General features: G+C 49.4%; 1 protein-coding gene across 2 annotated transcripts in view; it reads right to left on the reverse strand.

Annotated features, from left to right (window-relative positions):
* Positions 1-323: 323 nt before the first annotated feature.
* Positions 324-27,144, reverse strand: part of Cnnm4 (cyclin and CBS domain divalent metal cation transport mediator 4) — a 39,325-nt gene continuing 12,504 nt past the window's right edge. The window contains exons 2-8 of one of the 2 annotated variants that reach the window (XM_046420054.1): positions 9,648-9,791; positions 9,248-9,382; positions 8,147-8,316; positions 7,887-7,983; positions 6,480-6,542; positions 2,915-3,099; positions 324-2,727 (exon numbers count right to left, since the gene is read on the reverse strand). In XM_046420054.1, coding sequence (XP_046276010.1) covers positions 2,530-2,727; positions 2,915-3,099; positions 6,480-6,542; positions 7,887-7,983; positions 8,147-8,316; positions 9,248-9,382; positions 9,648-9,791 — 992 coding nt within the window. In that variant the 3' untranslated portion in view covers positions 324-2,529. The remainder of the gene's footprint in view (positions 2,728-2,914; positions 3,100-6,479; positions 6,543-7,886; positions 7,984-8,146; positions 8,317-9,247; positions 9,383-9,647; positions 9,792-27,144) is intronic. The other variant, XM_046420055.1, reaches the window with a different exon arrangement.

A 27,144-nucleotide genomic window follows, 5' to 3' on the forward strand; every position in this document is an offset into this window, starting at 1 on the left:
AGGACAGCACACCCACTCCAACACGCCCTCCAGGACTTGCAGGCAGGAGCCACAGGGCTTCCAGCTTGTAGGACTGTGCTGGTGGCAGCTGAGCACATTTGCTCTGAACGTCTGCTAGCAGCTGCCACTCTCCAGCACTTGTGACAACAGCCCTGATTCTGTGTGTTTGTAAGTTACAATTCTGCTTGCATTTCACTGCTCCACAGCCCCAGAGCACTTTATGTTCCATGCCTTGTCACAGTGGCAGTCAGGCACAGTCACTTCCCTCTCTGTCACAGATGCTGAACATAGAACTCAAATGCAAGCCACAGACTCACCAAGACTTACATATATTTCATTTTTTATTACCAATCAAAAATAAATTCCGTATATTGTTTAGCAAATATTATCATTGTTTTGTGACAAAAGACACAAGAGTCATAACAACAAAACTCCCCGAGAGTCAAACTCATAACAATGCCAAAATAAATCACAAAAATATACAAATTAAAATCTTACGCAAAATAAATAGGAGTCATCTGCTACGGTGGCTGTGACTTGCCTACCCATTTGGATGCCATTTGCCAGGGTCTCCCTGGCCCAGGAAGACAAGCGGAGCAGGCCAGGTCCAGGGTATGGCTCAGCCCAGGAACCAGAGGTTGGAATAGGAAGTGAGAAATTGCACTGGGAGGAGGAAGTCATTGGACTGGTGATATCTGGGAATAATTATGACCCTCTTCAGGAAGTGATTATCAATGGGAAAGGGAGAGGAGGAGGGGGACCACCTGTTGGTAGTGACTGTGTGTGCAAGAGGTAGCTGTGGAAGTGAGTGCACCTGCTCCTTCTGCTCTACACACACCCACGAGGTTTGGGCCAACGTGCTTTGCTCTGCCGGCACCCTGGCCTCTCAGGAACACAACTCTGCCAGCTCCTGTGGGGACTCAGAAGCAAGCTGCTCTCTTTTCCCTTATGGTCGAGAGCCCACAGGCATCGACAGCTCCCCAGGCTTCTAGGAGTTAATTCTGCGCCTGGGGAGGCCTTAGACTGGCCAGGGCAGGACACTCCCTAGTGCCAGGAGTTAGGATTCTCTAGGTGCCTGGAGAGCAGAGCACTGGGTGACAGGACTGCCCTGGCTGAGGAAAGGCACGAACACATGCCACGCAGGCGGAAGGTGGGCAGCTTCCCTCACCTGGATCTGGTGCCCCAGCTCCTGTGCTTCCTGACAGAAGGCAGCCCTTGGTCCCACAGCCTCCCCCATGGTGGGAGCCAGGAGCTCTGGAGCAGGCCCTGGGGTAGGACTTCCTGCAGGTGTGGGAGGCTCTCACGCAGTACCAGCGTCAGCGCGGGCCAGTCCGAGCCCTCACACCAGGGTCATGTGGATGAGAGGAAACGAGGCTACTCCTCTGCTCTCCCACAGACCTCTCCCTTGTGAACCCCACTGATGGGATCCCATAAGGGGGTGAAGAAGGTTAGGTGACCTCGGCCAGCCACAGGAAAGGGCATGAAGAACCGTCCTGGTGGCTTCAACATGCCCTCTTGTCCACAGCCCCCCAGAGGGACTAGGGCTTGGAGAGGAGGAGGAATCTAGAAGGGTGGCTTCCTGGGCCAGGTAGGCCCTGGCTCCTCTTGTAGGGTGGGGATGGGTGGGTGGTCATGGCTGCTACAGCACAGAAGCCTATGGCCAGATTCACCCCTGGATCCAAAAGGGGTACCTGACAAGTAATCTCTGGCATAGATGCCCTGCCCACCAAGGGGGGCCTTTGGCAAGGCAGAGGCAAGCCTGGGGAGCAGGGAGCAGCGTGACACCTATGGCCCGCCTGACACTGCTCACTCCGTACCAGGTGAAGGGGAGTTGGGGGGCCGGAGGAGAATCCTCAGCGAGCCCTGACTCACCGGGAGAGCCCATCCACGGAGTTCTGATAGGTTCCTGGGTCCAGCGGTGACAGAAGATGTGCTCTTCTCCGTGGCCAGGGCTATTGTGCCCCTGGTCACAGTTACCCAGACACAGTCGGCCCTGGGTGTGCACATGTTCAAGCAGCTGACCTCAGGCCTGGGTTCCTTGCTTCTGGAAGAAGCCAACTCCTTCTACAGGCACTGGTCCCCGCTCTGCAGGAAAGGGTGGGCTCGCCGAGGCAGGGACATAGGCTGGAAGGTCATGGCTGGGAGCAGATTATGGCTATTGCTTCCAGGGTGGGGATCCCTCCCCCTTTTAAAGTTTTGGTTTCTTTGTTTTGAAAAAACATTTTTTTTTTTTTAACATAAAGTTCTTTAACCCTGTCTTCCCTTCCCAAAATGATATTTTAAAAGAGGAGCAATGAGCCTAGTTTAGAAGTCCTCAGTAAGAAACAGCCTTTGCTCAGGTGGCTGATCCACCGCCCACCAGTCCAGGGCTGGCAGCGCCACCGCAGCCTGTTCAGAGGTCCCTGTCAGCAGCACCCTGGCTGCTCAGTCACACAGGCAATCCGCACCCCTGTGGCCTAACAGGCCCCCTCTCTCGGTGTGGCCCACTGGGGAGGCCCTGCGGGGCGGGCAGGGCCCCGGGCCCTGCTGTCAGATGGCGCTGTCCGGGGAGGCTCTGTGCAGCAAGGAGTTGCGCTCGTTGAGCAGCGTCGTGGTCTCATCCACCGCGGGCAGCTCGGGCTTCTCGGTGAAGTTCTCCGTGCAGGTGGTGCACCCGTCCAGCGGAAACTGTGGGCCGCTCTCCATGCGGGAGGCCATCAGCCCGTTCTGGTACTGCTGCCGTGTGATCTGTGGGCAGGAGGCGAGTGCGGTGGGCAAGGGCTGGGGCCCAGGCAGAAGAGAGGGCGCGGCCAGGCCGGCCTACGGGGCTCCCAGCAGGCACAGGGCAAGGTGAGGAGGAAGATGTCGGGTTTGGCGGGGGAGGAAAGAGGCCGCTGGTCCTGAGCAGGGACGAGGGCTGCAGCAGGGCGCTCACCTTAACGTACTGCAGGTCCATGAGTGCCCGGACACTGAAGTCCGAGACGTACTGGCCCAGGGTGCAGCTGCCAAGCTGGTTGCTGCCAGCCGCCAGGGTGGACGTGGTGGACGCATCTGTGCTGCGGTCCGGGTAACTGAGGGAAGCTGAGCGGCTGAGGGGCATGGGGTGCGATGGGGAGCGGTCTGTGGGGACAGCAGAGGCTGGCAGGTTAGGCTATGCCCTGAGCTCAGCCCAGGGGAGACAGGGACATGGTCCCTCTCCAAGAACAAGACAGTTCTTTTTTTCTTCCCTAGTTGTTGTTATTTTTTTTCATTTGTGTATTTATATACAGTTGCAGCGCTGAGGATAGAACCCAGTGCCTCACACATGCTAGGAAAGCGCTCTGCCCCTCAGCCCCAGCCCCAGCCCAGCAGGACAGTTCTTAGGGACAAACAAAAGCACACAGAAGCTCCAGCTGCATCAGCCTCATGGCTAACCAAGCTAGTGTCAGGCAGTAAGTGTTAAACAGTCCATCCAAGCAAACTGGTCAACAGGAAATGTGCGGCTACAGAACCCCTTGGTGAACCCCCCAAATTCATCAGTCCCAGGCAACACATAGTGATCACCCTCCAGTGACAGACAAGCAGCTACCTTTGTCTCAATACCAGCTTATGTTAAGTGACTTAAACTAGATACTTTTAAACAAAAAGAACATTTAGGGCTGGGGTGGTGGCTCAGTGGTAGAGCGCTCGCCCAGCACCTGTGAGGCACTGAGTTTGATCCTCAGCACCACATTAAAAACAAACAAACAACAACAACAACGAAAAAAAAAACAAAGAACATTTCTTAAGAAGAAGAGCATACAGTCCTCACTCTCTCAGTGGGAACCCCGCCCCATGATGCCTGTCACTGCTACAGAGTTGGAGGTGTGCTCAGCTCAGGACGGGGCCAGTCCACTGTCTGCCCCCACCCTAGCCAGCTGTCAGAGCCAGCTGTCAGGAGGAGGAGGGCGGCAGGTTCCTCACAGGAACCCCGAGGGTCCTGGTTAACTAGGATGGCGGGTGGCACAGCCCAGCCACCAGGCAGCACAGGCCTCTCCGCCCAGGAAAGGGTGGCAACTCCAGCCCAGCCCAACCCAGCCGAGGAAGGGGGAAAGGAGCTGCCCCTACATGGCACAGCTCACCATTAGCTCAGTTTTAAAAACACAGAGAACAAGGAAAGACTCAGAGAAGTCACCAGTGAATGCAACTTGTTTTATTTTTGTCTGTTTTATTTTATTTTTTTGGTACCAGGAATCAAATCCAGGGGCACTTAATCACTGAGCCACATCCCCACATCTCCAGCCCTGTTTTAAAATGTTCTTATTTTGAGACAGAGTCTCATTAAGTTGCTGAGGGCCTTGCAAAATTGCTGAGGCTGGCCTCAAAACTTGCAATCCTCTTGCCTCAGCCTCCAGAGTCACTAGGATTACAGGCAGGCACCTGGTGCTTGCAACTTGTTTTACACAAACAGGAAGTGGATCAAGGGGGTTTGCTTTAGTTAACTACAAAGTTACTAACTACTAAGTTAGCTATGCCAAGAAATAGCCAGCAGAGAGAACAAACACTGAACCCAGCAATTCAAGGACCCACACAGCTTTTACCAAATGAGATCAAATCAAGTACTCCTCTATTTTTCTGCCTAAGTAAAGCCAGATTTTCTCTAATAAATCTAGGAAAATACAGTCTGGCCATTCTGTGACTGGGTACGCCCACCGAGGAACAGGAAACAGGCTCACTAGAGGGTCACATGCAAGTAGCTAAGCAGTACCTCTGATTTACCTCCAGGAAAAAGTTAGAAATACCAGGAGTATTACTTAATATCTTACATTAATCATCTGAATGATGGAATGCCTTTTGAAACAGGAACAGAATTTATTTATTTAGGCTGGGGATGGAACCCAAGGCCTAGTGCATGCTAAGTGCAGGCTCAACCATGGAATTTAAAACCCGCGCAAATGATCTTTTACAAATAGAGGTCCTATAAGGACATATCAGAGTATTGTCTCTGAGAAATGAAATTATGGTACTTTTTAATTTTCTCAAAAACTTTTTTTCTGTTTTCCCAATAAACTGTTAATTTGGGGATCAAAAAAAAAACAATAAAAATGGCAAATATTAGGGTTCTTTGATCTGGTAATCCTGTTTCTGAAAGAATATCCTAAGAATATAATCTTAAACTCTGAAAAGTTTTTGCACAATTTTTAAAAATCATGGTATTATCTATAATGACTTCTCCAGCTAGGTATGGCACACACCTGTAATCCCAGCAGCTCGGGAGGCTGAGGCAGGAGAATCACGAGTTCAAAGTAAGACACTAAGCAACTCAGTGAGACCCTGCCTCTAAATACAAAATAGTGCTGGGGATATGAGTCAGTGGTTGGGTGCCACTGAGTTCAGTCCCCAAAACCCACCCCCCAAAGACTCCTTCAGCAAATACACTTAAAGCAGAGAATGAACGGGTGATGCTAGCCCTGCTCCATGACCATGTGGCTCTGACAAAGCACCTTCCAGAAAGGCACCCCTGCTCCCAGAGGCAGAAGCAACGCGGGGTCACACCCTGCATGCACCCGCACACTCGGGGAGCAACAAGTGAGGAGGGAGAGGGCTGGAGTCACACGGGGCAAGTGGCTTCTTCCAGGTCACCTTTGTATTTGCTATTTTTAGACAAACAAAGGGTCAAATCAGTGCATCGCGAGCTGAAGCACTGAAGAGAAAAGCCCATCTGTACTCCTGTCAGATGGGGACAGCTTACAGGTAATGGGGTTCAGGATGTCAGGGCCCAAGGAGCTCAAACATGCCCCTGACCATGGGTTCCAGCCCCGATAGAACCTTCAGGTGCCCCCAGCCCCCGGTGCACATGGGGCCCAGCAGCCTCGGCCTCACCATGTCAGGCCCCGCTGTTCCCAGGGGACGTGTCGGGTGGGACAGAGCTGAGGCCAGGCACAACACAGCACCAGGCCTTTCCCTAAGTACTTCTGACTCAAATATCCCAGTTTATAGTAGAGAAAAAACAGAAGCCACCAAGCTCTAACTAGATGGGCTGTCGCTTCCTGCTCCTGGCAGCTGCTCACAGTGGGCAGTGTTGCTCCCACCTCCTGAGTGTGAGGAGCTCCGGGCCTACCTCCGCATGCCTGCTGCTGCCTGGCCTGAGGGCATGGCCAGCAGGTGACAGACCTGAGCACCCAAGTGGCAAGCGTGAGGGTGGGCGGGAAGTGTCTCAGGTGAAAAGATAACGTCACCCTGTGGGGCTTGTGAGCAGCCTGGAGCAGGGTGCCAAGCGGCTGGGCTCATCCCCTCCAGACGGTACACCTTGGCTTGGCCAAGGGTTTTTTGGGGGTGCCTTCTCAAGGACTAAGGGACCCTTTCAGGACTGAGGCAAAGCCATCTAGAAACTGGACACTAGGCCAACCAGAGGAAGGACCCAGCTGGCCACCAAGTGTGTCCAGGTGGAATGCCCAGGTGCCTGGGGGCAGGGTTAATGTAGGTGCAGTGCGCAGCTTGGACAACAGGTGGCAGTGTGAATTCCTCGCATGCTGTGTTACCTGAGAGCCAGGACAGCAGCGAGTTCCGCTTGCCAAGCGGACACCCGGCCTGGGTGGAAGGAACTGGAGCAAGAGAAGAGGAGGTCAGTGACCTTGCAGGGTCAGGAGGCAGGACACAGAGCCACAGGAATAGGACAGAGGCGGACCCGACAGGAGCCAGTCTGCTCTGGGCAGGGGTGGGAGGGCTCTGACAGGCGGGGTGCTCTAGGCAGACCAAGGAGCCCTGTGCAGAGGCAGAGCTGGCCCAGTGTGCTGAGAGCCATTTCCCCTCCCTCCTGGTCACTCCAAGTGGGAGCTGTGTGGCCTCCAGCAGCACTGGGAAGGGCTCACAGGCCTGCTGCCCTGCTCACTGCCCCAGCTGCTCGGCCAAGCTGAGCTGCAGAGGGCAGCCTGAGGCATGTGGGTGAGCCCACCTGCTCCAGAGCCCAGCTCAGGAGCCCCCTGTCTCTCACCCCCAGGAGCCTGCAGTGCCCTGGCTCATCCCGGTGGGGGGCAGAGGAAACGGGCTGAGCTGCGTGTTGGCAGTCATGGGTGCTCTGGCCCCCGCATAGGGTCCTGTATGTCTAAGGACAGTGACAGGCCAGCACAGAAGTTCTCCAGGAGCCTGCCTGTTCCAGCACCAACAGGGACTGCTCTCGGCCTGCAGGAGCCTCCATGGCAGGAGGGTGGAGGAGCAGGGTGAGATGCGGGCTTCACCTACAGCGCCAGGCACCCACCAGAGCCACTTGGCCTTCAGGCAGAAAAGTCTGAGTCACCCAGAATCAGAGAAGCTAAGGACACTAAAGAGGCTCTTCTCCAGATCGTAACTGTCTTTGAGGGGGTGCATCCCCTTTTCTCAGTCCTTAAATCCCTAAATCGCTGCCTGGGGGCAGCGGAGGGAGTGGTGCTGAGGTGTAAGATCAGCCAGCCTTGGGAGAGGGCCATGAGGATGCATCGGGAGCCCCCAGAGCTGCAGGTATTTGGCTCTGACAGGAAGTGGGAAGCAGTCAGTGGCCTTCGATGTGGGGAGCAAGATGAGATTAGAGTGGACTGGCACGGTGAGCTGGCCTGGGCCCCCACTGACCATCATAGCAGGGACAGAGTGGGAGGCAGGTTGAAGTGAGGACAGGGATGGGGAGTGGGTGTCCAGAGTTCCTGTCAGTCACCAGATCAGCTTGTTGTGAGGTGGGTGCTGGTGAGCTTGGTTTTTCAGGGGCTCAGCCTCTGCCTTTTGGTCAGGGTTGGTTCTGATGGAATAAAATCCCCCAGGATCCAAACCCTCTCATCTCTTCCCCGGGCCTCCAAGGGCGCACACCACTCTATTCCCCAGACTACCTCGTCTAGGCCCCAGAAGCCTCCCCCTCCCAAGTCATCTGCACTCGGTTCCCGTGAGCAGGAGGACAACCCAGCCCCAGCCCAGTAACTCACCAGAGGGGACCCAGGACAGGGCCATGGTCCCATAGTAGGAGAAGGCGCCCGTCTCAAACTTCATGTTCTCCTTGCCTGCCTCCACCTCCACCTTCCCCTGCAAGAACATGGGTCAGGGTTACAACCAGAGGGGAATGAGGACTGGGTGGGACAGAGGACAATGCGGGGGGCATGTGGAAGTCAAGGGCGGGCCGCGCATCCCCAGCATCTTGGCAGAGTGGTGTGGGCAGGCAGCCTGGGCCCAGGACGGCAGTGCTCACCTGCAGGATGAGGATAAAGTAATCGGCCGGCTTATTCCGGGTATACAGGTAGTGGCGGGCATAGTACTTGTTGTGCTCATCAAACTTGAGCTCCTGGATGACATCTGGGTACTTGAGCAACCGCAACAGAATCTTCTCTGATATCAGAGAGGGACTGAACTGGGGCACCTCTGTGGGAGAAGAGAGGAGACTTCACACGAGGCTTGGGGCGGGGCCACTGCTGCACTGCAGCGGCTACTTGGCCTGGGATGGCTCCACCCTGCTGAGCTCTTCCTTCAGGCCACACCTCCCAGGAAGGGTGTGCACCTGACTTCCCTGCTGAGACCCCAGACTGTCAGCCTGCCAGGCCTCCGAGTGTGGCTTCTGTACTAAGAGCCTGTGACTTTGGGCAAATGACTTAACCTGAGTCTCCGGTTCCTCATCTGTAAAATGGGGATAAAAACTTCACAGGGTGCTGCAGGTTAGTGGTCTAACACGCACAGACCACTCTCACATAATCCTGGCCTGTGGCCAGTGCTTAGGAAGAGCTCCTATGAAAACAAAGGAGAAGGACTCATGGCACCCTTAGCAAGTGAGGGCTAGGAAGGAAGGTGGACTGGGGGAGAGGGGATGCAGTAGGCAGGTTTTTTCTAAACTGTCACCTGGGTCCCCAAGGGAGCTTTGAATCAGGGGTCAGAAGAGAGAAATGTCACTGATCTAGAGATAATTCCTGTGGGAACCAGTACACACAGAGGCGAGGGCAGGGAAGAGGGCAAGAGAGCTAGAGCAGGCTTCTCAGTGCAGATAAGCAGGGCCAGGGGTGTGGGCTGCACCCAGAGGAGCCACTGCCAGTGCAAGGGTCCCTTTTCCTTACCTCTCCACAAGCCTCAGTGGGCTGGGGGCACCCAGGTGAGCGCCTAAGGAGTTCCTCTCTCACCACTTATTTTCAAAACTCCCCCAGGCCTTCTGTAGAAGTTTGCAGTAGCAGCCCAGGGACAGCAAGCAGACTGCAGGAGAGTCCCAGGGATGGCCCTCCCAAAGCAGCTGTGTTGACCCTGCACCCACCACAGCCCACTTCCAGTAACTAACTCCACCAACAAAGGAAGGGCCTCCTGCTCCTACCTGTGGCCAGGAAGCGATGGGCAGCCAGAAGCAGCTGAGGAGAGATCTTGACTTTGAGTTCATTGTCAGCATCCTTGAAGGCGGAGAAATCACGCTTGTTCTTTGCAGACACCCGTTTCCGGCTTCGGTTGTCAGCTGCAAGGGAAAGATCTAGAACTGAAGTTGCTATCCCTTGAGGACCTGGAAAAGACTGGAGCCAGACCCCAGCTCCCACTCCCTCTGGCCAGAAGGAGCCAAGGTGGCCTCCTCCGTGTGCTCAGCAGGCGCTCCCAGCTCACCCCACCAGCAGGGAGCCTGGTGACCGGGGCCACCCTGTACCCGCACTCCGCCTTCCCCAGGGGCATGATTCCAGACTCAAGCAGTGAAGGGCCTCTGGGCCTGTGGAGAGTGCTGGACTCACTGTACGTGTCCGACTCGTCCAGGATCTCGGACTTGATGATCTCCTCGATGACATCCTCCAGGGTGACCAGGCCCAGCACCTCATAGAAGGGGTCGCCCTCACCCTCGTTGTTCACCTTCTGCACGATGGCCAGGTGGGACTTCCCTGTGGGGACAATGCACTGAGTCAGACCAGCACAGGGACCAGGCATGAGACTTCCCCAACAAAAATGTCAACACTCAGGGCCGTGAGTCACTGGGGAGGCGTCATCGGTGGCCCCCTCCTTTTCTGTATTTCCTGATTTTTCTGTTGCAGACACTCTGCTTTCATGAAAAGGGAGCCCCAAAGTGTCCTAAAGGCCTTGCACTAAGGATCATGTGTTGACAGGGGCTGAAAGTGACAAGGCTGCTTGGGGCCATTTCCCAGAGCTCCTGGGTCTCCAGAGGGGACAGACCCACACTGGGAGAGTACAGGGAGACAGTGGAGGCATGTGTGCCAGCTGCACAGATGGTCTGATGCTGCCCACGCCCCAGGGCCTTGGAGGCCCACTGCTGTTCGCCCTGCATGGACACAGGGTGTTAAACTGTCCCACACCAAGACGCTCCTCTGGCTCCTCAGCAGGTGAGCCAGCAGGAGCCCGAGGCCTTCCCTTCCACCAGGAGCAAGGGAGCTGGGAGGAAGGTGGGGTAGCTCTATGGAGGCTCTGGAGGTGTCAGGGATTCCTGGGCTCTTCTGGAGCATCTGTCCTGCTCTGGGTCCCCAGACCCAGCAAGTGACGATAGGGGAACACCAAGAAGGGCTTGGCCCAACTCTAGACATGGAAGTGTTTTGATAGCCTCCAGGGAAAGCCCTAGGGACCTGTGAACTCGGGTCCCTGCATGCCGCAGGGGAATGCTCCTTCTAGAAGTTGTCCCCACACATGACCATCACTAAGATATGCACGGAGGTTTCAGTACCATGCTGGACAGAACCATCAGGACTGGACGCATCATGAAGTCCCTGGTGTCTTTCCAGAGATAAGCCAACAAGCACAAGAGTGCAGGGCCATACTCTGGCATCCGTCACCTGGGTCTTTGCACCGGCTGGAGGCAGGACACTGGAGTGTCCCCTAGGGAGGGCGCCTGGGCAGCCAGATGAACTACGTCTCCAGATGGAAACGAATTAAAGAAGATAGCTTTAGCACCTTCTAGGATGGCAGTCCCCAAAAAGCTTATTAGTCATGCCAGTGATGGGGGCGGGGTACAACAGGCCCTCACCCACTCCAGCTAGGGGACAGGAGTGCACAGAGGCTAACAGGGCAGCACGCCTCAAAATTAAGGGTCTCTCCCTTGGATTTTGGAATCCCCCTTTTAGGAATTTGTCCCACAGAGATATGACTATCACAAAAGCACAAGGACACCAAAGGGGGCTCATGGCAACCCCTCTCCAAAACCAAAACCTCCTAAATAGAAAGCCACGTGGCCCATCCTGGCAGGGGCCCTGCTTTAGGGAATGTGGGGGAGCTGGATGGAAGAAATCCTGGGGTGCCCCCAGAGGACAAGTCTCGGGACACAGCGCCATCCAGCTGCACAGGAACAAAGGAGCTAGAGGGCTTAAGCGGGACCAGAGACACCTGGGGGCAGTGACAGGGTGCCCTCGGGAGGACCTCTGTGGGTAGAGCCCTGTTACCCCTTTCTCTGTACCTTTCTGTACTTTTTTTTCTTTTGGTGGTATCAAGGACGTAACCCAGAGGGACTTTACCACTGGGCCACATCCCCAGTCCTTTTAATTTTTTCTATTTTGAGTCAGGGTCTCCCTAAATTGTTTAGGGCCTCACTAAGTTGGCCAGGCAGGCTTTGAACTCGAAATCCTCCTGCCTCAGCCGCCACAGCTGCTGGGATTACAGGGGTGCGCCACCACGCCCAGCAACATGCTTCACTTTTATCTTTGGAAAAAATCCAACCAGAGCGGGGCACAGCTCAATGGAGAGCATGTGCTAGCAATCTAGTGGCCCTGGGCTCATCCCCAGCACCACACACACACACACACACACACACACACACACACAGACAAAAAAAAAAAAACTTAAGGGACAAAGAGAAAGTGCTGCCATCTTTAGGGTGGATAAGGACCCTCTGGGCCTCCGGCTGCCACAGTGTTGGCCCCTTGGGAATGGGGTACGGCTTTCTGACAACGATCAGGGGACAGCACTTTGCAGTCAGGAATAGCGGGAACAGGCTCTTCCTCCCTGAAACACAGAGTTGCCCTCCAGGCACCAAGTCTCACCAACACACAGTCACTTGCACCGAGCCCCAGGGGAAGGCCGGCAGCTTCCCTAAAGGACATAAATGCCCACTGGGGTAGAAGGAGCTAACTCCAGGCACAGCCAGCCGCACCAGCCCTCTTGCCTTCTCTGGGCCCTTCCTGGGTTTTGGATCTGCCGCTATGCGCAGGCCCCTGCTGGTGGCCACCACACGTGTAACAGGTACCTCCTAAGTATGCACCCTGGGCACCAGGCACAGTTTGGCCCTGCTCTGTGCTCGGCGCTTCCGGCACTGGTGCTACTGGTAGCTGGTCAGCTGGGCCCCTCGCAAGGGTTCCTGGCTAAGAGGCCAGTTTGTCAGTCTCTCCTGGGCCAGCCGGAGGCCCCCCGCTGGTTGTCTTTTCTAATTTGTCTACCCAGAGGGGACATCTTTTTGTCCTGGAAGAACCTTCCTCTTCCTTGGCCAGAGAACCTCCTGTCAAGGTCACCGATCACCTCCAATGGCTCTGTCTCCTTCTCAGGTGACCTCCCACCTCTTATAAACCTCCCCACCCACTTGGCAACCAGGACACATGGCTCCTGAGCGGCTCCTTCTCCCTGATCCCTTACTGCCGAAGGGTCCTGGGGCTCAGACCTCGCACCTCGTTCTTGCCTCATGATTTAAATACAAGCTTATGTCAAGACACCCCATAAGTCTGCACAGGCCTGCGCCTCCTGTGTCCCCAGACTCCTCATTGCAACTGGGGACTGAGCCTCGAACCTAACATCACCAGGAGAAAGCTCAGGGACACCCAGGCCCCGACCCCTAAGTTCTTCAGCCAGTGAAGGACGACAAAGGGGTGCAGACTGGAGACAGAAATACCCTGGATTTCAGCAATTTAGAAGTGTCTCTGCTTCAGAAACCACTGCTGACTTAGCAGTTAAACTACAGGGCGGCAAGGGGCGCAGTGCAGAGCGCTCACGGGCATGTCCAGCCCTGGCACCGCCCCCTCCCCATGGTTGGTTGGTTTTTTTAAGTAAATCAACTTAGACCTTGAATTTATGATTGTCATTTATAGACTCTTACACAAAATTTTATTTCATTGAGCTCCCTCATTTTACTAGGCTGTCCATTCCACTGGATTACAGGATTTTGGGGGTGGCTGGGGTGACCAATGGAGCATGGAAATCTAAATAACACTTCTGGAGCCAAAAATTCCACTTTTTTTTTTTTTTTCAAAGTAGTCCTTATTCAAGGAAGAAACTAAGGAAATATAGCAAAAATCATAGTTATCTGGCTGAACCATATGAAATTGTTGACTTTTGGGGGGCATGGGGGGTTCTGGGGATTGACCTCAGGGGCCCTTAACCACTGAGCCACATCCCCAGCCCTATCTTGTATTTTATTTAGAGACAGGGTCTCACTGAGTTGCTTAGTACCTCACTTTTGCTAAGGCTGGCCTTGAACTCATGATCCTCCTGAGCCACTGGGATTACAGGTATGCACCACCACACTGGGCAATTGTTGACATTTTGATTTTTTTTTTTTAACCAAAAACAGTGATTTCCCATGGCATAATCTAACCATCCGAGGAACCAAGGATGGCTATTTTCTTTTTTTATATTTTCCTATATAGAAATTCCAAACTTTCCATAATCAAGTACACGAATTTTGTAATCAGAAAGAAACCCTACATTACAAGCAACTTTCAAAACCACTCTAATGCTGCTTCCCTGGGCCTTCGGCTTCCTGCCCTTCCTACATGCAAAACTGCTCCAGAGGGGAGCCTGGGTGAGCGGGACCCAGAAGAGGCACCTGGAGCCCTGGCTGCCCAACGTCGCCTCCAGGCCTCGCCTGGCATACTCGCCCACTCCACCCTCTGCTGTCCTTTGTCCTTTGCCAAGTAGGACTGTTCCCTCCCTAGTCCAAGAGCTACAGGTGAAGCCTCCAGAAACCTGCCGGCCAGCAGCCTCTTCCCACAGGGTCAGGTCACGAATCAGGGCAAGGAGTGACTGGCTGCCCTGAGTCCCCAGCAGCCCCTCCTGCTCCTGCCTTCCCATGTCACCTCCTCATCCTCCTGCCTGGGCGCACACATTGCCCTGAGTGCCCCTGCCAGCCCTCACTGCCCGCCCTGACCCCATGGCCTCCTCACAGAGCACTTGTGCCTCAGGCTAACGGGGGTCCAGGTGCTCCCCACCCTCGCTGGAGACAGAAAGGAAGGCTCCGGGCCCAGAAAGCCCAGCCCCCCACCCTGTGTGATGCTTATTTTAGCCAACTCCATGTCCTCCTCCCTCCCATAAAATGTTTTTTACAGTTCCTCAAAGACCATGTGCTGGGTTTCAAAGTCCACAAGGGCCCCACAGGGGTTTCCACTCACCAGCTCCAGCTGCCTTTCCCATGGGGAACAACAGGGTCCAGATAGGACAAGGGTCCTAGCACCTGAGAGGGTGTCCTCCGTGGCTTCCTAGCTGGGTCTCCCAGCAAGTTCCAGTACCAGGTTCCCAGGACAGGCCCTGGGCTCCCAGGTCCCCCCATGGGAGGGCCATGGTCGGCATCTACAGATGGCGGGGCACTCTGGTTTCCTGGCCTTCACCCAGACCTGGCAGGATTAAGCTGGCTATTATTAGTGCTGACCTCAACCTGCAGGGGGGCAGCAGCCCATCCCAGCAACAACCAGGGTAGGAAAGGAGCCAGCCCGAGTGAGACAAGCCCCCTGGCTTCCGGCCTTGGGTAGGTTCGCCCAAACGCCTGGCAGAGCTCGTCCCTCTGGCTCCCTCTCTCCCAGGGAGGCAGCTGCTGGTCAGGACAGTCAGACTAGGCCAAGGCCTGGAGCCCAGGAGGCTGCAGCAGCCTGGCAGGCAAGCAATACCCACGAGCTCCAGAGAAGAAGAGGCGCAAAGGCACGGCAGGCGGCCCAGACTGTCACAGACTCCCAAGGCCTGGAAGGGCACAGCAGGGCTGCAGACCTCCCTGTGGCTGCAGCACTCCACCACTCAGGGGTAGAACACTTACCCCGGAGGGGTGCCTGGGAGGACCAGGACGGGGACCATTGAGTCAAGATGCAAATTAAAAGAGTACTGAGGAGGACTTTCATTTTATTTCACTTAATTTACTTTTGAGGTGGAGTCTATGTTGCCCAGGTGGGCCTCCAACCCCTGGGCTCAAGTGTTCTTCCTGCCTCAGCCTCCTGAATAGCTGGCACCTCAGGTGAATGCCACCACACTGGCCCCTTGATTTTAATACAAAGTAAAATGTATTATAAGACCACAGTGACTCAACAGCGCAGTACTGGAGAGAACAATGAAAGAGTTCAGAAATGAACTCCATCATACTGGGAATATTGTATGGAATAAATCTGGCATTTTGAGTCTAGAGGAAATAAAGAGATTATTCAATGAAAGGCAATGGACTAAGTGGTGTAGCAGCACTGTTTTAAACAAGCCTTTATAAATGAAGTAGGAAAGCGACCAGCTTAATTACAAATAATTATAAATTAAAACCAAGGAAGGGCTGAGGTTGTGGCTCAGGGGTAGAGCGCTCACCTAGCATGTGCAAGGACCTGGGTTCGATCCCCAGCACCACATAAAAATAAATAAATAAAATGAAGTTATTGTGTCCAACTACGACTAAAAAAAAATAAATAAATATTTAAAAAAAAACAAGGAAATAATTTTTTTTCGAATGAACTGTTGTTTTCTTGTTGTTGTTGTTGTTTTGGGGGGTACCAGAGATTAAACTCAGGGGAACTTACCCACTGAGCTGCATCCCCAGCCCTATTTTGTATTTTATTTAGAGACAGGGTCTGAGTTGCTTAATGCCTTGCTTTGCACTCACAATCCTCCTGCCTCAGCCTCCTGAGCCGCTGGGATTACAGGTGTGCGCCACCGTGCCCTGCTGAAATGTTGTTTTTTAACCTATCATTAGCCAAAATTTAATAGATTGGTAAACTGTGTTGGTGGAAGAACTAGTCTCTACTGCTAGGAGCTTAACTTTTTTCTTGAGGCATATGCCATGTGCGTCAGAATGTAGAATGTGACATGACCTTGGACCCAGCTCTTTCTTCCACTCCTAAGAAGTGACCTTAACACTAAAACAAAAAAACCCAGCCAGCTTGCAAGGAGTGCCCAGGAAGGTCCATCCAATGCAGTTTACAACACAATATTACAGCCACTAAAAAGGCTGACTCAGACCTGAATTTATTGAAAGACAGTGATTCACTGTATATATGAAGCAAGTTACAAAACAGTTCAGATGGAGTGATCACTAATCTTGTTCACTTTTGTTTAATGCACTCAACATGTACTCCTTTTTAATTTTTACTTTTATAATCCAAGAGACGATAAAAATGTTACTTTCTGCCAGGTATGATGGCACACACCTGTTATCCTGCTACTGGAAGTCTAAGGCCAGAGGATCCCGAGTTCAAGGCCAGGCTGGACAACTTAGCAAGATCCTGTCTCCAAATAAAAAGGGTTGGGGATGTAGTTCAGTGGCAGAGCACCTGAGTTCAATGGGGAGGATTACAAATACCACTTTCATAGGGTGGGAAACAGTATAATTTACTGCTGACTTACTAAAAGAAAATACAAAATATTCATGTTTGGGGAAGTGAGGTAACAGTGACTTTCATTTTTTAATCATTTCTTTTTTTATATTTAATTTTTAGTTTTAGGTGGACACAATATCTTTATTGTTTATTTTTATATGGCGCTGAGGATCAAACCCAGCACCTCATGCATGCTAGGCAAGTGCTCTACCACTGAGCCACAGCACCAGCCCCTCATTTCTACTTTTCTAAACATTTCTACATTTCTACGATAAATATATTACTGTTGGCTAGATCTGGTGGCTCAAACCTGTAGTCCCAGCTACACAGGAGGAAAACTTGAACCCAGAGTTCAAGACTAGCTTGGGCAACACAGCAGGACCCCCAACTTCAAATAATAATAATAAGCCAGACATGGTGGCACATGCTTATAATCCCAGCAGCTCAGGAGGCTGAGGCAGGAAGATCTCAAGTTCAAGGCCAGCCTCAGCAACTTAGGGAGGCCCCAAGCAACTTAGCAAGAGCCTGTCTCAAAATAAAAATTAATCAAGGGCTAGGGATGTAGCTTAGTGATTAAGCACACCTGGGTTAAATCTCTGGTTCTACTACTACTATGACTACTACTAATAATAATATTACAGTAATAATAATTTATATATGTACTATACATGTATAGTACATATATAAATAACTTTTATTTTTACTTTTTAATTAAGAAATGTAATATGCACCTTCCGCCCTTGTCTCTTCCCCTACCATGTCCCGGGAACACAGAGCGGCACCGGTCTGGCCTGCCTGGCCTCTGGTCAGATATGCCAAAATGGGTTGAGACCCGCTTCCTCCGGCTGATGGACACACGGATCGTTGCCAGTCTGTTTTCTACCACAAACAATGCTGCAATAAACCCCTGCATCCCCGCCCATCATTCTACTCATGTGAGATTATGATACATTTATGAAAATGGAATTACTGGGCCAGAGTTCCTTCAAGGGCAAACCCGATAAGAACCCTCCAAGTTCCCTTCCCAGCACAAATAAAGTCCCATGGTTCCTGATGCATTCCTTTGTTTCTTACATGAATCTAAATATGCAGCAGATGCTCAATAAATAAGAGATTCAATGGACACTACTGTTAAAAATACTGCATCATAGCTGGGGACATTATTTTTTCAGTACTAGGGATTGAACAGGGCCTCATTCACAGAACTTTTTCTTTTTATTTTTAAAATTTTGAGATAGGATCTCACTCAATTGCCCAGTCTGGCCTCAAACTTGCCATCCCTCCTCAGCCTCCTGAGTAGCTGGGATTACAGGCATATACCACCATGCCGGATTTGGGTAGGTACATTTCAAAAGGAAAGAAATGACAATGGGAAAATAAAAGTAAAGCTGAGGGGCTGGGTTTGTGGCTCAATTGGCAGAGCACTTGCCTGGCACATGTGAGGTACTGGGTTTGATCCTCGGAACTACAAAAAAAATAAAATAAAGGCATTGAAAAGAGTAAAGCTGAGAAAAACAGATAAAGTGATAGAAGACCACCCAGGGGAAACAGAAATGGAAATACAAGATGCTAAGGTCCATTTGCCAAAACTATAGATGGGAATCGATGTTATGGCACATGCTCTAATCCCAGTGACTGGGGAGGCTGAGACAGAAGGATCACAAGTTCAAGGCCAGCCTCGTAGAGGCCCTCAGAAGCTTAGCAAGGCCTTGCTTCAAAATAAACAATTAAAAGACTAGGGATGCATATATTGGTAGAGTGCTTGCCTCAAATGCATAAGGCCCTGGGTTCAATCCTCTGCACCCCCCCCCCAAAAAAAAAAGACTAGGTATGCGGCTCAGTACATAAAACAATGATAATAATAATAATACAGATGGGAGTTGTATGCAGAGGCGCAAACCTGTAATTCTAGCAATTCAGGAAGCTGAGGCAGAAGGATCACATGTTCAAGTCCAACCTTGGCAGCTGAGCAAAACCCTGTCTAAAAATAAAAAAATAAAATGTACTTGGGATGTAGCTCTGAGGTAATCACACCCAAGTTAAACCCCAGTACCTAAAAAATAAAAATAAAGAAATAAGATCAACACAGAATGATAAGGACTCCTAAAGAGTTTGCCCAGCCACTCTGAGCAAGAGAAAACAGCAGGACAGGACACCACACCGCATGTGACATGTGAGGACCACCTGGAACCTGTCAAAGCAGATTCCCAGGGGGCACTTGTCCCAGGCTCTGTTTACACTTGTTTCCTAATCCAAAATAAACAAGTTTTACTTTTGTTTGCACATGAGACAATGGGCCCTGTCCGGGTCTAGAGGGCCTAGGAGAAGGGGCCTGCACTCCTCCCTCCCTAAGCCTTCCACTGCTGGCCAAATGAACCCTGGCCAGACAGACAGCGTGTGAATGTGACCCCTGCACAGAAACAGGCTGAGGGGGCACCATCAAGCAACCCCAAGCCTGCTGAGAGGCGGCCTTTGTCAGCCCCAGCTGGGAGACACAATTAACCATCCTGTCGGGGCTGGCTGCGGCTGGCAGGCCCAAAATCCACAATTGTTAAGGAAACTGTCTGAAACAGGCTCACAGCCACTGTCATGAATAATGAATCCATTGTAAGTGCGTTTTGTGCTCTGAGAGAGTTCAGACTTTGGGCTGCAGACATGAAGTGATAACTATTAGCAAGACATTTAAACATGGGTATTTCATCATTAACTTTAAAGAGTGTGTGTTTGGGGCTGGGGCCATGGCTCAGTGGTAGAGCGCCACCTCGCACGTGTGGAGCGCTGGGTTCGATCCTCAGCACCACATAAAAATTAAGAAGATATTGTGTCCAACTACAACTAAAAATATATATATTTAAAAAATGTGTAAAGAATGTGTGTTTGTTTTGTAATATGCAGTAGTCTAATAGTACAGGAATAACATATTGAGTGCATGGAGGTATAAACTAAAATTTTTTTTTCCTAATGGGGTGCATGATTAAAAGTTTGGAAAACACCCTTTAGAAGAGCCCCATGGTCCCAGCTGCTTGAGAGACTGAGGCAGGAGGGTCTCTTGAGCTCAGGAGTCTAGGGCCAGCCTGGCCAATGTAGAGAGACCTGTTTAAAAAAAACAAACAGCCCCATAAAGATGGTCCTGTCTCAGCTGCTCCTGTGCTTAGTAACACCCTCGTAGGTGCCCAGTCCTGCCCACCTCTCCCTGCCTACCAATCTGTCCTGGTGAACATGCTCCCGGGAGGGGCCAAGGAGATGCCCCTATATGGACCTCTCTCCTCACAGGCCTAGAGAAGCCATGTCCAGGGCCAGGCGGGTGATCAGGTTGGGTACAGAACTGGGACTTCTAGTCCAAACAGCCTGCCCACTCTAGCACCCCAGGGATCACGAAGCTGAAGAAAACAGATTACAGACCCTAAGACTGCTCCCTCACAGTGGGGACAGGTCCTCACGCCTTTTCATCTAGTCAACAGTCTCTAGTTTTTTAACCTCTTATTATGGAAAATTCTAGCATATGTAAAAGTAGAAGTAATAACATAATTACATCCTCACCTAATTTAAATAATTAACAACTGGTCTTGTTTCCCATTTACCCCCACTCACTCACTCCACTGGCTTATTTTGAAGCAAAGCCCTGATTTTATCTAAGAATCTGCAAATTATACCTGCAAATATTTCACTTTTCAGTAGGTATCTCAAAGGATTCTTTTTAAAAAGCAAAACAATAGTATTATCAAATCTTTTAAAAACATTTAAATCCTCAACTATCCAGTGTGCTAATTTCCAATTTTATTACAATTTTATTTTCACACCTAATTTTTACTTTTTCTTTTTCTGATATTGGTAACAAAAGTAGAAAAAGGAAACTAAGATCATTTATAATTCTGCCACACTGCAGATGTGACTCAGTGGTGGGACCCTGGTTCAACCCCAAGCACCAAAAAATACATACATACATAATATTGTTTCTCTCTCTCTCTCTCTCTCTCTCTCTCTCTATATATATATATATATATATATATATATATATATATATATATATAAAATCCTGACTTACAAATAAGTACTGTTGAACATATATACATACATATGTGTATGTATGGATATGTGTGTGTGTGTGTGTATATATATATATATAATATATATATATATATATATAGAGAGAGAGAGAGAGTATTCCTTCATTTCTTTTTCCTTCCCTTTTTTTTTTTTTTTTTTTACTGGAGATTGGACCCATAGACACTTTACCACTGAGCTATATCCCCAGATCTTTTTATATATATTTTTAAAATATTTACTATAGTTTTAGGTGGACACAATATCTTTTTTTTTTTTTATTATTTTTATGTGGTGCTGAGGATCGAACCCAGTGCCTTGTGCATGCCAGGCGAGTGCGCTACCACTTGAGCCACATCCCCAGCCCCAGATCTTTTTATATTTTAAGACAGTCTCACTAAGTTGCTGAGGCTGGCCTGGAATTTTCGATCCTCCTGCCTCAGCCTCCTGAGTCCCTGGATGCATGCCATTAGGTTATACCCTGCTTTTTAAATATTTTATGTTCTTTTTATTTTCCCATGTCATTAAAAAGTTTTTGTTTCTTTTCCTTTTGTGGTGCTAGGATTGAACCCAGGGCCTCACCCATGTTAGGCAAATACTCTACCACTGAGCCTAAATAGTATTTTAAAATATCAAATGGCTCAAAACATTTCATTATACTCATACAAACACAATCCCAATCTGATTGTGTCTGCCCCCCTTTTTAACCATATGGAAATTTTTGTGTATAAATGTATGACTCTATCTCCCTGTCCTTGGGCAGGGGTCATAGAACACGTTCTTTAATGGTCAGGAGGCCAGGAGGGGGCCCCAGCCATACACCTGCACCACCAGCTTCTTTAGTGCTTGGATGATTCCAGCAAACTGCTCGGCCCTTCCCACCCAACCCTCTCGCCTCCCACCCAAACCTCCCTGCCAACAGCAGCCCCCTCCTCAGGACTTGGCTTGACTGCTTACAGGCTCCTGGCTCCCTGGCTGCCTTGTGGGGCACCCATTCTTTGGACCTGTTTGTGCCACCTGCTAATAACCTACAGGCAAATCAATCTAAAAGTTGGACCATCATTAAGGAGCCTACATGTGCCGTGCTGGTCATAAAGATTTAATAGGAAATTGCACTAAGGACTTTGCTGAAATCCAGATATATCTAGCCTGGGATTAGCCTGCACACCGAACTAATCTGGGAACTCAACCCCCACCAACACACACAGGCAAAATGAAAACTAGCATATTTTTCCCCTTAGTGAACCCCAGTTCCTTCCTGGTAATTATACACAGTTTCCAGATGCTCACAAACTATTCAAATCACTCCAGATCTTGATGTCAAAACCTAAAGATGAAGAAAAACAAGAGCAGCAGTGGAGGGGATGAGAGAGGCTGTGCTGGTCGTCAGACACAGGAGCAGGGGAGAGAAGAGACCAGAATATTATGTGCCGTGTTCAAACCTGCTCACCTAGAGATTTAATTACAAGAAGGGAAAAGACTTAATTATTAAACAATTATTTTTCCTGCTATTAAAAAAAAACTGATGACATCTCATAATAGCAGGAAAAACAATTACAGACTATCTCTCTCATGAATGAGGTGCCAACATTTTAAATAAAGATATTAGCAAATTAAACCTAGTGATGTGTAAAAAGGATAATAAATCATAAGTAAGACAGGTTTACTCCAGCCACACAAAAAAAATCTGTAGATGAACATTCAAAAGTCAGTGCACTTCCAGCTTGGCACCGTAGAGGTTTACCCGAGGCAAGAGAATTACTAATGGAAAACTTTCCCCAAAATCAGTGCATTTCACAGAACAAAGGAGATTAATCATTCAATCAAGAGTAACAAAAAACAAAACCAAAATCGTGGTAAATTCAGTACCTGTATTCATTATAACAGCCCATAGCAGGGCGGGCGCCTATCCCCTAGGGGCTCGGGAGGCTGAGGCAGAAGGATGGCGAGCTCAAAGCCAGCCTCAGCAATTTAGTGAGACCCTGCCTCTAGTAAAAAAAATATAAGATGATCTGGGGTTCCGCTGTCATATATAACAAATTTTAAAAAAGATCTGGGCATGTGGCTCAGTGAGTGGTTAAGCACCCCTGGGTTTAATCACTAGTCTAAAAAAAAAAAAAGCCCTTAGCAAACTTGAGAGAGAAGGGAATTGCCTTAACTGATAAAGGAAATCTATTAAAAAACAAATGCAGAATCATACATAATGACAAGGGGTTTTAAAATTTTGTTTTATTTTCCTGTGGTTCTGGGGTCACAGCTTGCCAGCTTACCAGGCCACCGCTCTGCCACGAAGCTGCACCCAGCCCTCAAGGAGCCATCCTCCCCTCCCCAAGGCTGAGGTGAGGGGAGGATGCCCACGAGCACCAGCCTGGCACAATCCCAGGTGTCCTAACAGGTGACACACCACAATAGCAAGACAGGATGTAGGAGGGTTAGCAGTAAGTCAATAAAACTGCCATCATTCATAGGCAACAAAACCCAAAAGAATCTAAAGCAAGAATTATTAGAACTCCTGGGTGAATTTATAGCAAGGTCAATATATAAAAACCAATTCTACTTCTCTATATTTGTATGGTTTAAAGAATATACTGAGCCAGGCGTGGTAGCACACACCTACAATCCCAGTTAGTGGGGAGGCTGGGGCAGGAGATCACAAGTTTGAGGCCAGCCTAGGCAACTTAGTAAGAGGCCCTATCTCAAAATAAAACACCAAAGGGCTAGGGATGTAGCTGAGTGGTAGAGTGCAAGCCTAGCCTATGTGAAGCCCTGGGTTCTAACGGGGGCTAGCAGGGGGTGGGGGGTCCTCATCTTTGACCCTGGTTCCTGGCAAAGAGCTTCAAAAACCCTTGGTATTTCCTGGGTGATAGGAGTGTCTCTATCATTCTAATGACATGACTCAGGTGGGCTTCAGTATGAGGGCTGGTCACCAAAAAACAAGCACTAGATCACAGGGTTAGGGCTTCAAGCTCCCCTGCCTCCCTAGAGGGAGGACTAGAGATCAAGGTCAAGCCTGAGCCAGTGACTCAATCAATCGTGCCTATGTAATGATGTCCTGATAAGAAACTCTGGACCCCAGAGCTCAGTGAGCACCCTGAAATAGGAGGAGGGTGCAGCACCACAACCCCACAAGCTGAGTACAGGACCCTCCTCCGTGTGCATCCCTCCAAACAACACCATAAACCCAAGGGCAGAAACTTCCTAAATTCTGGGAGTTGTTTCCAGTGAATTACAGGGCTGGGCTGTAGCTCCACGTTTGAGCACATGCCGAGGACCTGCGCTTGATCCCCAGCACCACATGCACACACACACACACACACACACACACAAATTGAATCTGAGGGGGCCACAGGAACCCCTGTATTAATAACTGGTTGAGCAAAAGTGCAAAGTGAAGGGGACCCCACTTGTAGCTGGTCTCTGAAATAAGGGCACTCTCGTAGAAGCCCTTAAAACTGCAGTCTCACGCTAACCAAGTGGCTGGTATTAGAACTAACCTCAGTATATCTCAGGTAAGGTGCCAATGGAACAACCTGCAACAAATATCTGGAAAAATAAATGTTAAATACCCCATTATAAAACTTTTTTTGGGGGGTGGGGCTGGGAAATAAATACCCCATTTAAAATAAATAATCAATACCAAGGAATAAATCTAAGATAAGATATGTAAAACTTCTACCCAGAAAACAATAAAACAGTATTGAGCTGGGTGTGGGGGTGCACACCTATAATTGCAGAGACTCAGGTTGGGAAGCTGGGGCAGGAGGATTGAAAGGTCAAGGCCAGTCTGGGCGACTTAGGCAGACCCTTAGAAACTTAATGAGAGCCTGTCTCAAAATAAAAAACAAAAACGGACTGCGCTTGGCAGCACACACCTGGCTCGGGAGGATGAGGCAAGAGGATCACAAGTTCAAAGCCAGCCTCAGTCTCAGCAACTTAGTGAGACCCTATCTCAAAAAAAAAGAAAAGAAAAGAAAAAAGAAAGAAAGAAAGAGCTGGGGATGTGGTTAAGCACCCCTGGGTTCAATCCCCAGTATCAAAAAAAAAAAAAGAAAGACATTAAGAAGACATAATAAAGAGATAACATGTTTGCCAGCTGGAAGATTATTACAATAAAATGTCAAGTCATGGGGCTGGGACTATAACTCAATGGTGGGTTATATGCTTTGCATGCACAGGGTCCTGGGTTCAATCCCCAGCACGAAAAAGGAACAAGAAAAAAAGTCGAATCTCCAGTTGATTTCTAGATTCAGTACAATTCCATAAAATTCCCAGATGAAAACCTAAGAACAGCCAAGACAATTTGGAAGCAGAACAAAGGGCTTAATATTTCCAGAGATCAACTTATTTTAAAGCTACTACAATTATGTCAATGTGGAACACAGAAAGATAAATAGACCAGGGGAATAGAGAGTCCAGAGACAGCTGCCCCCATACACCACAGCTCAGTGAGAAGGGAGTCTTCTCATTAACCAGTCCCTGAGTAGCTGGATATCCATGAGGATTATAGAAAGAGAAGAGAAGAGAAGAGAAGAGAAGAGAAGAGATCTTAACCTTGAGCGCACATCACAAACAAGAGAGGGTCTGAGGGTGGCGACTCAGTTGAAGAGCGCTTGCCTAGCTTCATAAGGCCCTTGGGTTTGATCCCTACAGAAAAATAAAACTGGGCATGGTGACACAAGCTTATAATGCCAATGGCCAGGAGGCTGAGACAGGAAGATCGCAAGTTCAAAGCCAGCCTCAGCAAAAGTGAGGTGCTAAGCAAAGCAGTGAGACCCTGTCTCTAAATAAAATACAAAATAGGGCTTGGATGTGGCTCATTGGTCAAGTGCCCCTGAATTCAACCCCTGGTACCCACTAAAAAAGAAATGGTACCAAAAAAACAAAACAAAACAAAACAAAAAAAAAAACCCACAAAGATAAACTTCTCTAAATGAGAAAGATAAACAAAAGTTTCTAGAAGATAACATAGGACTCATGTATTAGCAAAGAATTTTGAACAGGATATCCAAACATTAAGCAACCATAAAAGAAAAAGCTGATAAATTGAACTATACCAAAATTTAAAGCTTCAAGCCATCAAGAATCATGAGAAGGGGCTGGGGATGTGGCTCAAGGGGTAGCGCGCTCGCCTGGCATGCGTGCGGCCCAGGTTCAATCCTCAGCACTACATACCAACAAAGAGTTTCAGTTATCTGCCGATAACTAAAAGAAATAAATATTAAAATTCTCTCTCTCTCTCTTTAAAAAAAATAATTAAAAAAAAAAAAAGAGTCATGAGAAGGGCTGGGGGTGTGGCCAAGAGGGGAGCGCTGGTCTAGTATATGGTAGGTCCAGGTTCAATCCCCAGTGAAAAAACAAAAACCTTAAGTCAAGAGTCAGGAAGGGTCAATGGGGAGAGGGGATTGGGGAGATGTTCAAAGGATACAAAATTTCAAATAAGAATAAATTTTACTGTACAACATGGTGACTATATTTAGTAACAATGTATCATATATACAAAAATTGTTCAGAATAGACTGTTCTCTACAAAAAAATACTAAGTGTGGCCAAGCATGGTAGTCCACTCCTGTTATTCCAGCGACTTCAGAGACAGAGGATCACAGGTTCAAGGCTAGCTTCAGCAACTTAGTGAGACCCTGTCTCAGAGTGAAAAATAAAAAGGGCTGGGGTTTTGTGGCTCACAGGCCCATGGGTTCAATCCCCAGTACCAAAAAAAGAACATGGACCACACACATGATAGGCACCTTACAAAAGAAAACAGCCAAACAGACAATAAGCACATGAGATATGCTAGAGCAGGGATGTCCTCAGAGGCAGAACTAGAGCTTCTGTCTTTTAACCTTGTGTGCATGAGGCCCTGGGTCCCATCCCAAGCACCACAAAACGGACAAACAAAAACAGTGCTCAGCCTTCTTAGTCACTAAGACAATCCAAATTAAAAACATGAGACACCACCACACACTGACTCGAAAAGCAAAAATAAAATAAATAGCTGGTAATACCAGCACTGGTGGCAATTTGAGTATAAACTGATATAGCACTAGGGAAAATTATCTCCTGTACCGTATCCTAGCCCTAGCACTTCCACTCCCAGGCATATTCCCAAGAGAAATGCATCACAGATTCCTCAAGGGACATGCCAAGGTTGTTTGCAGCAGCAGCATCTGTAACAGTCCCACAAATTGGAAATAATCCAAACGCTGCAGTGCCACCATGGTGGACATACGTCACAGAATAGCATATCTCATGTGCTTATTGTCCGTTTGGCTATGTTCTTTTGCGAGGTGCCTATCATGTGAGTTGTCCATATTCTTTTTTTGGTACTGGGGATTGAACCTATGGGCCTGTGAGCCACAAAACCCCAGCTCTATTTATTTTTTATTCTGAGACACTAAGTTGCTGAAGCTAGCCTCGAACCTGTGATCCTCAAAAAGAATGAACTAGAGTGATGCCCAACATGGAGAACGCCCATAACCTTAACCTTAAGAAGAACCAGGAGGGGACTGGAGTTGTGGCTCAGTGATAGAGCACTTGCCTAGCATGTTGGAGGCACTGTGTTCGATTCTCAGCACCACATATAAATAAATAAAAATTAAATAAAGGTCCATTGACAACTAAAAACAATTTTAAAAGAACAAGAAGAAAAAGACCCACCACCACCAGGGGGTGCTGAGGATGTAGCTCAGTGGTACAGGGCCTGCCTCTC

This window comes from Marmota monax, unplaced genomic scaffold (assembly GCF_021218885.2).
Source record: "Marmota monax isolate L192 unplaced genomic scaffold, Marmota_monax_Labrador192_F-V1.1 WCK01_AAM20220418_F8-fsc00178, whole genome shotgun sequence".
NCBI classification, from domain to species: domain Eukaryota; kingdom Metazoa; phylum Chordata; class Mammalia; order Rodentia; family Sciuridae; genus Marmota; species Marmota monax.